The sequence below is a fragment of the Phyllostomus discolor genome, chromosome 13 (assembly GCF_004126475.2).
Source record: "Phyllostomus discolor isolate MPI-MPIP mPhyDis1 chromosome 13, mPhyDis1.pri.v3, whole genome shotgun sequence".
NCBI classification, from domain to species: domain Eukaryota; kingdom Metazoa; phylum Chordata; class Mammalia; order Chiroptera; family Phyllostomidae; genus Phyllostomus; species Phyllostomus discolor.
The window spans coordinates 20813980-20826945 of record NC_040915.2 but is presented as its reverse complement, the minus strand read 5'-3'; the positions used below and the strand labels follow the sequence as shown (position 1 = coordinate 20826945).

Below are 12966 nucleotides of genomic sequence, written 5' to 3'. Positions count from 1 at the left end.
CACCCAAACAAGATAATAAACTTTATTCTTGCTGGGGAAGAGGGAGGGGAAAAAAGCCACCTACTCCACCCCTCTCAATAAATTAAGTAACACACGGCCAATTCCCGTGCCCTAAGCAAACCCTGGGCACTTGAGCCAGTCTCACTGTTTCCTTACGGCCCAGTCTGCTTCCCCTTCACAGAAGGGAGTTTTTCCTACTGCTGCCAGGTTATGTTATGCCTCAGGCCACATCCCCTCCTCTGTGGTGAGGGCCCAGGGCCCAGAGAGACCCCGAGCGGATGCAGGGGCAGCAGCAGTGGCCAGGGAAAAGAGGAAGGCGGTCCTCTTTCTCACAGCTCGGGCAACGAGGGCAGTCCTGGAGGAGGGCTGTGCTGACTGGTTCTCCCTTCTCGGTTTCTCCCAGACTAGGGTATAGGAAAAGCAGGAGGGAAGTGCACCCCTCCTCTGGGAGAGCCCAAAGGGACCCCCAGAGCTAAGGAAGCCCCCAAGGCCCTGAGTCAAAGGCAACAGGCTAAGAGCTCGTACGGCTGTGGGGAAGGAAAGTGTTCCCTGGGACGAGAAGGGCTACCTCAGCAGCCTGCCCACTAGTGCCGGACTCCACCTTACCCCACCTGGCGACCTCCGCCCTGACCCGCAGCAGGCCCCAGGGAGCCACCAGCCACCCCTCAGCCTCCCTTCTCCTCTGCTGAACATACAATGTTCTCCAAGTGCTTTCTCGGAGCTGGTAAGGAATGTACTGTACCTTTCCCGACCCCCGGGAGGTTGAGAACCAAGGACCCCAGGCCCCGCCGTGCTCAGAACACAGGAGCTCTTTGGTCAGTGCCAGCATCCGAGGCCCTCCCCACAGGTGCGCGCTCCCGGTCCCCTGGACGGATCTGCCTTGGGGAAGGGCTTCACTATGGCTTGAGAGAGATGGTGCAGTCCTGGTGCGAGAGCCTGGCTTATTCTGCCACTGCGGCCACCTCCTCTTCCTCACCCTCCTCCTCTGTCTCCGTCTTGATCTGAGCAACGCCCAGGCGGTAAAGGGTGTCACGGATGACCACCTCGCCGGGCTGGCAGCTCTGAACCACGTCGTGGATCTGCCGGTTGACAATCTCGCGGCTGGTGAGGAAGTCCATGAGGCGGTTGTAGAGGTAATAGTGGGTGGCATTGTCGAAGGCAATGGGCCGCTGGCGGACACTGTTTGGTTTGCTGTCTGTGATGGAGGCCAGGACGGCTGTGTAGGGTGCCAACTCAGGACACAGGGCCAAAGAGTGGTGCCCAGCACTGCAGTCGCCAGGACTGGGCACTGTGCCTGCATGCACGATGCGCCGTGTGGCAGTCTTGGTGACTGGGTGCTGGACAGAGTGCTCGGCCTCCGTCATGTCCACAGTGTAATGCTGATCCACGAGCTCTGGGCAGGACACGCTCTGAAAGAGACAGAAACAGCCACTTCGACATGACAGAATGACGCAAGCGGGACCTGTGTGGTGGGACAGTGAAGGCTGTGGGGTCATCAGCACTATTTAAATTCCTCATATCAACACATGTCACGTCCCCTGGGGCAAGTCCCCTCTTCTCCCTCTCTGTGCCTTGGTTTCCTCGTGTGAGAACGGGGACAGTAACCAGACCAGGTGTCCGACTAACTGAGCCGCCGGCCGTTGTTGATTACTGTGCCCGGTCAGCTGAGGCAGGGCTGCAGGGCGGTGGGGAGGGCCAGCTCCCACTGAGGCTCAGCGCCTCCTGCAGTGCTGGGCACACGCTCACAGGGCCAGTGATGACGACGATGACCCTTTTCCCCTATTACCATCCCAGTGTTTCTTGCTGCAGAGGGTACGCTGGCCTTGGAGGGCACATGCCTCTGGTAAGAACACACACGGATACGAGGGCTCTGTTACCAACAGGCTGTGCGACACTGGACAAGTCCATTTCCCCCTCTGGGCCTTACTTTCCCCTTTTAATAAAAGGAGAGGGTTGGATAAGGTCAGTGTTTTCTAAGACGCTGTGCCTAGAGATCATAACAGACATGCCCTGCAGTGTATCCATGGTTAAATCTCAGACAGGGCACGGAGGGGGGCGGGGGGTGGTCTTAAACATCTCAGTGTCCACGATGACCTCAAAGGTGGCAATATTCTAGGCTTATCAGGAAAGCAACCCTGACCCCCAATATACCTGTGTTTGGTTTGGGACACTCTGGGCACCCTAAGTGACATGCTATGGCCATACACACACAGGGGTTGGTCAGTAAAACTTTGGAATAAATGCTGGTTCCGGAGCATGAAGACAAAACACTGATGGAGAACGGACGCCAGAGACAAGGCTTTCCCGAAGAACCAAGGGCTAGTCATGGTCGGCCTGTAGAATTTATTCCAGTCCTTGGAAGAAAACTCACCACAGGTGGCTCCGTGGGGCTGGAGAAACAGCCCTGGTTCCTTCCCCACATCTGTTTGGTCAGCTCTGGGTAGCAGAGGTCAGCACACAGGGCCACTGGTGTGGCCATGTCTACCACATAGACGGGCGGCCAGTGGCGAGAAGAGGCAAGCAGATCCACATGGTCACGGGCGCTCTCGCCCCGCACGAGATACTTGGAGCCGCAGATCACCTAGGGGCGGAGACGGAGGGCACAGCACGCGGTTAAGAAGCCAATCTGCAGACAGACTTCCTCCCAGGAAGATGAACAATCAGGTTTCGTAACTGAAGCCACAGATGTCCTCCCAGAGCCTTTAACATTCTGCTTCCCTCCTACTTCTGTCCGTAAAGGAAGTCGCCAGCTCATTCCTGACGTCTTCCGTGAAGAGGAGGGAACATCCAGTCTTCAACGGAGGCTGAAACCCCCCCAGGTCATGGGTTCCAACATGGCCGCTCCCGCCACATCACACTACCCAGTACCACCGTCCAGCCCAGTCATTCCCGATCCCGGCTGCACAGCACTGGCAGCTTAGGAGCTGGTTAAAAATGGAAGTTCCTGGGCCTGACCTCTGACCTAAAGAAGGCTCTGAGGTGGGCGCATTCTAAGCAGCTCCCCACCAGACCCTGACACAGTTTAGCAAACACCTCTACTGCTAGGACCCCCAAGTGCCACCCCACTGCCAGGCGGCTGCATGCACACTGGAGAATTCTGCCTCCGCCTCCACCTTCCACCGGCACACCCACCGGGCCTAGCCTCCAAGCGGTATGGCTCTCCCATCGCAGCCCTGAGGTCTCTAACTCTCACAGCTGCCCCTCTACTGTCGGGGCATGGCTGCAGTCACAGGAACACAACCCTCTGAGCAGGCTCTGATCTGCCGGGTGGAGCGCCCAGCATCGCCCTCAGACACAGCTTTTGTTAAAGGAGCTGACAACCTAGTTCTCTTTTGATAGCCAGGCTGCCCTGCCCACTCACACATCTCCCTCCCCCATCTGGTACTTGTTCATGGGGTGGCATATACTCTAGTGTCTTCCTGGGCCTCCTCTGTCATAGGGCATGACCTTTCCGGAGGGATCCCAATGCCACCCTGTCCACACCCTCTACAGACAGAGTGATCTTCCTAAAACCAAAAGCAGACCATGTCCATCCCACTTCCCATTCACCCTCATCCAACGGGTCCCTCATCACTCTCAGAAAAAGTAAACTGTCACTCTGGCCTGCAAGACCTTACATGATCGGCCTCTGATGACCCCTGCAACCTCCCTCCTCTTGGCTCACTAGGCTCTCCCACTGAGGGCTTAGGGGTTGCTCTTCCTCTGCTAGAACCTTCCTTCCCCAGTTCATCACCGGGGCTCTCAGCCTTCTCTGGCTGCCCCATGGACAGCAGGTCCCTCACTGTCACTGCCTGTCTCAGGCTTGCATGACAATCTGTATGACTAAAATAAGGTCCAATAGGAAGGAAAGACACTGTTGCTCACCTATGTACCTTCAGTAGCTGACAAAGGGGCCAGCACACAGTAGGCTGCTTAACAAATACTCCCTGATGACAATCAGACTCCCTGCCCGCCCAAAGCGCGGCTCGGTGAGCTAGGTGCCAGCCCCCACGAGTGTGAACTGGGGCCATCCGACTGCGGACAATGTGTCGTGAGCAAACCTGCCCCACGTTCCTCCTTGTTAGTCTTACCTGATGAGGGCACACCTTGTAGATTTTACCCCCTGTGAGATGAGGTGGGGGCTGTCTAGTTCTGGCTCCATTCTGTACAGATTTATAGAGGGCCAACAAGGAGAAGCAGAGCTGGTCCTGGAGCAGAAGGTCAAGATTAAAAAAAACAGCCGTGAATCCTAAAGGAGCAGGCCTGTGCACAGCATCCAATGCCCACTTCAGTACCCAAAGCAGGAGAATAAACTGTCCAGGCCAAAGTGGATCTTGAAGCCTGACCGGCCCAACATCCTCTACGTACATGCGGGGACCCTGAGGCCCTGAGAGAATCAGGTCACAGCAGAGCCAGCCCGACAGAACAAGCTGCCCCCGTGTCCGGGCCACTCGGAGGCCTGCATTCGGCCTACTTTTTACAGGGCAGGGAAAGCTTCAAACAGAAGCGAACATTTGAGTCTGAACTCGAAGGAAACATAAAAGTCCAACAGCTGTATCAGTATGAAGAGGAGTGAACAATACACGAATGAAACACTCCCCACACCCTCCATGAACTATCACAGCACACATTTCCTAAGAGCCTGGACAGGTGCAACCGGACGCTGTGAGGAGTGTCTCTGACGACAATCTTGTGAGGTCAGTATTTCAGCCATTTCTACTTTGCACAAGGCTCAGTAGTGTCAGGTGCTGCTGCCCTGATCCGCGTGGCTCGGTTGGGCACCACTCCATAAAGGGAAAGGTGGTTGGTTCCATTCCCAATCAGGGCACATGACTGGGTTGCAGGTCAGGGTGGGTTCAAGACGCAACCAAGAAATTGCTCTTCCATTTTTTCCCTCCTTTCTAATAAATAAATAAATTTAAAACATCTTTAAATATCTATCTATCCAAGGTCACGAATGGTGGGAGAGCAGGAGTCCCTACCTCAGATTCTGAGCCCAATAGCTCCAACAGAGGGACTGAATGAAGGGGAAGCCTCACACACATGCCCCGATCTGGCTGCCAACCACCTCCCCAGCCTCCCCGACTGCCAGCGCCCTCTATCCAACTTGGGTGCCCAGTCACAGGTACCCACACTGTACTCCTGCCCCAAAAAATGGACCGCCGGCCTGCTCCCCACACCCATCTCTACCACTACCCCCGACACTCACCTTGGAGTCTCTTGCCCCGAAGGGGATGCCACACCGCCTTAGCAGGTACCGCAGCTCCTCCTCGCTGTAGGAGCCTATCTCCTCAAGCCTGCAGGTGCCCTCCTGGAGCAGCCTCACCAAGGCACTGCCACTGCCTGCAAGAGATGGCCGTGCTGAGCGGAGGGCACTGCCACTGGCCCACAGAGGTCACGGGCAGTCATTCGTGCATGAGGGTGAGAACAAGGGCTGAGGCCTGCAGTACAGCAAGGAGTGGACACGGGCTCTGCCCTGAGCACTACCCTGGGCGCTAGGGACGGTGGACTCAAGGCAGGTCTCCGAGTTCTGCAGAGACCTGAAATTTCTCAGAGCTGGCTTTGCGCCCTTGAACGGCTAGGGGATACATCTGGCAGAGCGCCCTTGCGAAGAACTCCCAAATGGGTCAGCTTTTCACCTTTTAAGGTTGTTCAGAACCAAGATCTCAGATGCGTACCACAACTACAGAAATGAGAAGCAGCAGCTCCCATTTAAAAAGGTTCTCTACACACTGTGTTCCTGAACCTGGCTAATCCAAGAAATGTGTGGGGGCCTTAAACACCCAAGCAATTCCTGGGCCTGGGAGCAGCAAACAGGAGGTGGGCCCCAGTATCCAATGCCAGGAAGCACTGCTTGAGAACCAGAGGGTCACAACGTACTAAATACTTAGAAAACCCAATTTAATGGGCCATACCCAGAATTTTAAAATTAAATAAAACAGGAAATAAAGTATACTGCACTTGGTAAGAAAAATACTGTTTTATGAAAGTTTTGTTTTAGTTACAGATACACACATACGTACCACTATAAGGATCATGCTGGGTCATGATGCAGAACCTATTTCTTACTGTGAGTTGTAGCAAAAAAAAAGAAAAGAAAAAGAAAAGAAAAAAGTAGGAGGCCACCATGCTAAGTAATTAGATCACTTCGCCTTCATCGCAGCCCAGGAGGTGAGTAACCACATCATGCCCCCTTTGTGAATGAAGAGGCTCGGGGCAATGAAGGGAACTGGTGGAGGTCACACAGCTACTAACACTGAGCGGCACAGCTGGCACTCAGACTCAGGCTGTGGGAAACCTATGCTCTCAACAGCTAGTCCAGGGTGTCTCGATGTATATCCACAGAGCATCTGCAAAAGCACCTACAAGGCTATTTAAAGGCAGACTCCCTGCCCCCCACCCCACTCATCATTGAGAATCTTTGGGGTTGGAGCCTCCTCATCGGCATTTCTCAGAGGGCTCCCACTGTTTAGTGCAGCACACCACCCCAGAGGGCCAACGGGGGGCTGTGCGGGTCAGTCCCACAGAATTCAGCTGGCAGCTCTTCAAAACTGGCACCATGACTTTATAATCTCCAGGGAACTCTGCCACAGGTTGTCGTATCTTCCCAGAAGGAGCCCTTCAGGCAGGCCTGGCCCCCACTCTGCCATTCGTGTACCCTGCCATGGACAATGTTCTAGACTCGTGCCTGGGCCCTTCCCTGACCCCAGTCAGCTACCAGGTGGCCTTACCAGGTACTGGCCGTACGTCCAGGTTTTTGTCTTTCTCAGTGTTGACGACCACAGCTCCTCTCATGAGTGGTGGGAAGAAGGGGGCAATAACAGAGGCATCAAACTTGGTGATAGGGATGCTGGCAGGGAAGGCCACCTGCTCAATCACCTCTGTCTCCATCGTGGCCCAAAAGTCCTCCATGTTTACCTCACTAGAGCCCAAGAACTCAGGCCAGGTGAACTAAAAGGTCAGGATAAAAAAGGTCAAACTGTAGGAGCCACAGAATATTAGCAACACAATAGCCTACCTTCTTGATACGCTCAGGGCAACCAAGGCTGGGGGGTAGGGGGTTTGGTAAGACAGCCATGCACTGCTGGGACACCCCCAAATCTGACACCTCAGTACCTGTCTTTTGGCCACACACAAGCCTGGCAGTGTCTGAGTGAGACCACCGGAGTAATACAGTCTAGTCTCAAAGCCCATACCCTAGTCCCTCTACCAGCTGGTGGGAATCACCAGAATAAAATTCAGTGGCATCCCACCCACTTCCAAGGCCCTGTTGCTTACTGACCTCCTCCAGGAAGGCCTCCCAGACCTGTCAGCACACAGCTATCTCCTCTACCTCACACAGCACTCACTTCTGTATTGTAGGTACCCAGTAGTTGTGCTATTCAGTTCTTCTCCTGGTATCCCCCTTATATGGTCCTCAAGGTGTGACCCTAATCCTATTACCTACAGCAGAGTCCATTCGTGTTACTTAGCAATGCTGATACCTGAGCCGCATGTCAATCTGTATGAACTAAATCTCTAAGTTTGCATTTTAACAAGGTTCCTTATGTAGGCCCTGGCCAGGTAGCTCAGTTGGTTAGAGCATCATCCCAATATGCCAAGGTTGCAGGTTCAATCCCCAGGCAGAGCACATACAAGAATCATCCAATAAATGCCTAACTAAGTGGAACAACACTGATGTTTCTCTCTCCCCACTCCTTCCTCTCTAAAATCAAAAAGAAAAAGAAAAAGGTTCCTCACGTGTGCAATTCTCGAAATGTGGCCCCTACCTAGACTAGACCGGCAGTGTGAGCACCAATCACCTGGGAACTTGTCAGAACTGCAATTCTCAGCCCCACTGCAGACCTACCGAATTGGAAACCCTGTGGGTGGGGCAGAGGCAGCCATCCACACTAGACAGTTTGAGAACCACTGCCCAGCAGAATTCTTATGCCCGCCAAGTCTGAGGACCACTGCTCTACACCAGACGCCTGTCCCCACCATCTCGCTCCCTTTCCTTCCCCACCTCGCAGGGCAGGAGCACACGCTGCACGTAAATGACAGTCTCCCACCACAACTCCACAAGGTACTGAGCCCACCCTCTCCACACTGAACAGGGGACAGGAAACACCAAGAGCATGCTGTGCGCACAACTGCCATGGCTGCTGTCATCGGTCTGGAGGGGCCTCCTCTACACAGCCCCTCGAGGGAGGGGCCCACCAGAATCTCCTCACAGACAACTGCGTCTTTAATTGTCTTCAGTCACTTCCTATTTTATTTCACAGACTTCAGGGTAACGCCCGCCTTCTCCTCCCCATACACACCACCCACTCTGCACACACAAAAGGGAGAATATAAAGTAAGTCCTGGTCTCTAGAAAGAAACACCCAGTAGTGCAGAAGGGAAGAGCTGCATACTGAGAATGAAGAGAAGAGTCCTGGCAGGACGAAGAGATGTGAGCTTTGCAGGCAGTGGGCTTCTGTCCCCTCTGGAAACCAGAAGTCGGAGCAGTCAGATGTGTTTGGAAAAACCAGAGCTCAGAAACCCAGGAGGTTCGGGTAAGCACGTATGAGCTCAGAGCCCAGAGTCAGGCAACCAGACTGAGGTCAAGTCCCTGCTCCCCACCTTCCTGGCTGAACGAGCAAGGGCAAGGTCCCGTGGGCTTCAGTCCCTTCATCTGTACGAATCTCAGAGCTGGGGTGAGAAGTGCGCCATATAGTAAAGCACGGAGCTCAGAGTAAGAGCTTGGCGTACGTAATAAAATGCTTAATAATCACAGCTGCATTACTGTTAATATTACCATTAGGCAAACAGACTAGAATGAATCTAGAATAGCCTCTTGGTGAGGTAATACACAAAAAGCAAAATTGTTTTACAGTTCATTTTATCTACGAGAAATACTTAGAAAGCTCCAGGAAGCAGTATGCTCATTTTCCTATGTCTTATTATATACCATCATTCTTCAAATATATACACTTCCTTTTTTTTAATTGAGAAGAAAAAGAGAACATGAATTAAATCTCTGATATGCCCAGCGGGCCAGGCTAAAGCTTTTCCCCAAGGGTTCCGCACCTCCCCTGGTGGTGACCAAGTGAGCGGCAGGCCTCGTGCCGGAAGAGTCACTTCCTGCTCCAGTCCCCCGGGGCCGCAGCCTCGGAGTGCGGAGATGGACACTGCGCCCAGGTGACGAGGTGCGGGCTCAGATGCCAGGCTTAGGATCGCTGCAGAGTTAACCAACTTGTGGAGTTTTTAAAAACCCCTGTACCAAATTAAGGAAGCTTCCCTACTGTTCCCTGTTTGCTAAGAGAGTTATCATAAATGGGTATTGAATCATATTGAAAGCCTCTTTTACATCCAATGAAATAATCATATGGCTTTGCTCCTTTAATCTGTTGAGTAGTGAATTACATTAGGGTATTTTCTAGTGTTGAAGCATTCTTGACAGGGATAAACTTAATCACAAGGGATTATTTTATTCATTATTAGAGTTGCTTTGCTATTATCTTATTTGGGACTTCAACATCTATATTCCTTAGTATAACCAAGTCCAATTTTTTCTATTATACTAAATGTCTGGTTTTGTTTTCAACGTTATATGGTCTTACAATACAATGAGTTGTATATTTGCTACTCTTCTACAATTAGAATCATGTTTTTAAAAAAATATTTACTTATATTTTGGAAAGAGAGGGGAAAGGAGGGAGAAAGAAAGGGAGAAAAATATCGATGCAAGAAAGAAATATCAACTGGTTGCCTCTTGTACGTGCCCCGACAGGGGGCCGAACCTGCAACCCAGGCATGTGCCCTGACCAGGAATCGAACTGGCGACCTTTCACTTTGTGGCATGATGCCCAATCAACTAAGCCACATTGGTCAGGACAAAAAAAATCACATGTTTCTTAGATATTTGTTAGACTTAATATATAGCTATCTGACTTTGGTGTTACCTTTGTGTGAACACTTTTTAGTTAAGAACCTACATCAGATCAGGTACTCAAAACCCTTCAGAACCTCTCCATTTCCCTCACTGTAAATCCTTAAAGTGGCCCACGTGACCCCACGTAGAGCCCTGCCTTTTAACCCTCATGTGTCCCACCACTCTCTCTATTGCTCATGCACTCCAGCCATGACGGCCTCCTTGATGCTGCTCCTCAACCCTGTCTGGCAAACCCACGCTAGAGCCCGCTCTTGCTGCTCCCTCTGCCTGGCACGTTCCTCTCCCAGAGGAGCACAGGCTTCAACCTCTCCTCAGCCCCCTGCATCTGAGAGGCCATCCCCAACTGCCCTCTAGAATACAGGAGTTCCTCTTTCTGCCATATTGTTGTTCCCTGTCATTTAATTTATATATATGGGAATATTAAATTCATATATCTAATTATTGTTTCCTGTTTCCCCAAACCAGAATGTGAGCTCTGTGAGCTGAAAAACTTTCTGGGTTTTTTCTAATTCTCACTTCCCAAGTGTCTAAAAAGTACACCAGATCATGCTTAATCAATTGTTGAATGAATAATCACTGCCTCTATTTCTACCTGACCCTCCTTAGTTGAAAACCTGAGCAGTGGCAGGAAAAAGTCACTCTCCTCACACAGGACAGGACTGGAGCCATCTGCCCCAGGGACACAGCATGCAGGAAGGTGGCAGCGAAGGCTGCCCATGGTGACGGAGAGGCACTTACCTCCACACTCTTCAGTGCCAGCACGTTTTCTTCACTCCTCTGGGCTATTTCCACTTTGGGGGCCACGCCGCAGATGCCACAGATCATGTCATTGTAGTCTCGGACAGTGAGGCACTCAAAAGCCCAATAGCCATTGCAGAGCAGCTCCTGCAGCTGGCTCAGCTCCTCTGAGGTCAGCGACTTCTCTGGAAGAAGAGCAAGAGCTCTGAGCAGGTCACAGAATAAGACCCTGAAGCCACTGGGGATAAGCCACTGGCCAGCAAGAACAGCAATTCTGCAAGATGGCTTCCCTCCTAAGAACACCTAAGACTACTAACCACTCCAAGGGTCAAACACCCTGGCCTTCAAGTGCTGAGGTAGCAACCCAGAGGACAATTCTAATCAGAGTTATATCTGCCTGTGCTAAGCACCTACTAGGCACCAGATGCTGTGCCAAGAGCTTCAAATTACCTCATTTAACTCATGCCTTTATGAACCATAGGCTACCATTTTCCTCAATTTATAACTGGAGAAACTGAGGCACAGAAAATAACTTGCTCAAAATCATACTCCACTAAGTGGCAGAGCCAAGACTCAAGCACAGGGCCATCTGACTCTAGAACTCTTCCTCCAGTCCATCCAACCTCACAGCAGGGAAGGTGCGGGGGGACTGGAGTCTGTAGGAATGGGGTGGAAAAAACACAAACAGAAGTAAGTAAGGAGAGCAAGGGAAAAATAACTTCTAATAATAAGGAGGTTGGTTTCCTCAGCGTGAGCCTTGGAACTCACATCTGACCTCCAGAAGCTGCGTATGAATCAAAATGAGTCTGATAACGTGCAGCGAGGCCAAGTTGACTTATGGTCAAAGGACGAGCTTCTAAAAGTCAGTTTAACCTCCTGCTGAGGGTCTCTGGATGTGTGGACAGATGAATGCTTTCCAAAGTTAGTTTGGCACTTGTAAAATTCAAGAAGAGAAGTGTGTCTGGGGATCAAGAATGTCTCCTTTTCAAAATATCAGACTCTTCCCCAAGATGACTCTTTTAACCGAAGCCCGTCACTGAAAATTCCCAGGGAGCTTAGGACTCCCCCGGGGAAAGGGAGGGAGCCAACCTTTACCTGTCTGCTCCTGCACGGACTTCAGAACAATGCTGATAGACACTCTCGGGTCCTCTCCCAGCTTGATCTGGTTTCGGATTGCAAAAAGCAAGTCCAGGCTCACTAGCAGCTTGTTCCCCACATTAAAGAGACCTGCAGGTTAAGAAGAGGCAACGGGGAAATTCACTACAACATCACACACAACAGCAAAAAATTGGGAACAAAGTAAATGCCCAATTGAGGAACAGTTAAATAAATTACGGTGCATTCATAAAATAGCAATCTATGCATCATTACAAAGAATCAGGTAGACCTAAATGCTCTGATGTGGACTTGTTCGTAATACATTATTAAATGAAAAAAGCAAGTAATAAAATATGTACAGAATTTTTTGAAACATTTTATTTATTTATTTTTAGAGAGGGGGAAAGAGGGAGAAAGAAAGGGAGAGAAACATCAATGTGTGGTTGGTTGCCTCTCGCGTATCCCTTACTGGGGACCTGGCTCCTAACCAAGACATGTGCCCTGACCAGGAATCGAACTGGTGACCCTTTGTCTCTCAGGCCAGCACTCAATCCACTGAGCCATACCAGCCAGGGCAGAATTTTCTTTAATATAAAAAAGGAACTATCTCCCAGCACCCAGCTCAGTCCTCACGACCACTCACAGTTGTACTGTGGAGAAAGACCAGGAGTATCCTTTAGCCTAGGGGTGTGTAAGAAATGGGACAATGGCCATAAAATCACCCCTACACCAAATTTTGGGAAAAAAGACTCAGAGGAATTTAAATGTAGTCAGTTTAGGACAAATAATGCACTAATTTGCACAAAAGCATATTATGGGATATGTGTTCCCATTAAAAAAGGTTATAAGGAAGGGGAAAACCTTTCTAAGTATGATACATTTTGAAGCCATAAAAGAGAAGATTGAAAGCAATGATTATTGTATTTTGCTGTGTATCATGCACACTTTTTTGCCCAAATTTTTGAGGGAAAAATAAGCATATGCATTATACATGGGTAGTACTACTCTCATATATACATAAATGTCTTTAGTTTTTATTTAACATGTGTATAGAAAGCAATAATGATATTCATATTCAAAATAATACCCTGGACAACACAATAATCGTTTTGTTGAACTTTTAATTCAATAAAAAATTGAATTAAAAAATTAAAAGGAAAGATGATTTTTCTGGAAAGTTTTGGCCAAAAACATGGGTGTGCATTATACATGGGAGCACATAATACACAGCAACA

At 50.4% G+C, this 12966-nt stretch overlaps 1 protein-coding gene across 2 annotated transcripts in view; it reads right to left on the bottom strand.

Moving 5' to 3' along the window:
- Positions 1 to 13: 13 nt before the first annotated feature.
- The window catches only part of HMGXB3 (HMG-box containing 3), a 45900-nt gene continuing 32947 nt past the window's right edge, over positions 14 to 12966 (bottom strand). For both annotated transcript variants that reach the window (XM_028527511.2, XM_036014337.1), the window contains 7 exons: positions 11729 to 11860; positions 10634 to 10818; positions 6711 to 6930; positions 5189 to 5322; positions 4071 to 4187; positions 2372 to 2581; positions 14 to 1409 (listed from right to left, as the gene is read on the bottom strand). In XM_028527511.2, coding sequence (XP_028383312.1) covers positions 942 to 1409; positions 2372 to 2581; positions 4071 to 4187; positions 5189 to 5322; positions 6711 to 6930; positions 10634 to 10818; positions 11729 to 11860 — 1466 coding nt within the window. In that variant the 3' untranslated portion in view covers positions 14 to 941. The remainder of the gene's footprint in view (positions 1410 to 2371; positions 2582 to 4070; positions 4188 to 5188; positions 5323 to 6710; positions 6931 to 10633; positions 10819 to 11728; positions 11861 to 12966) is intronic.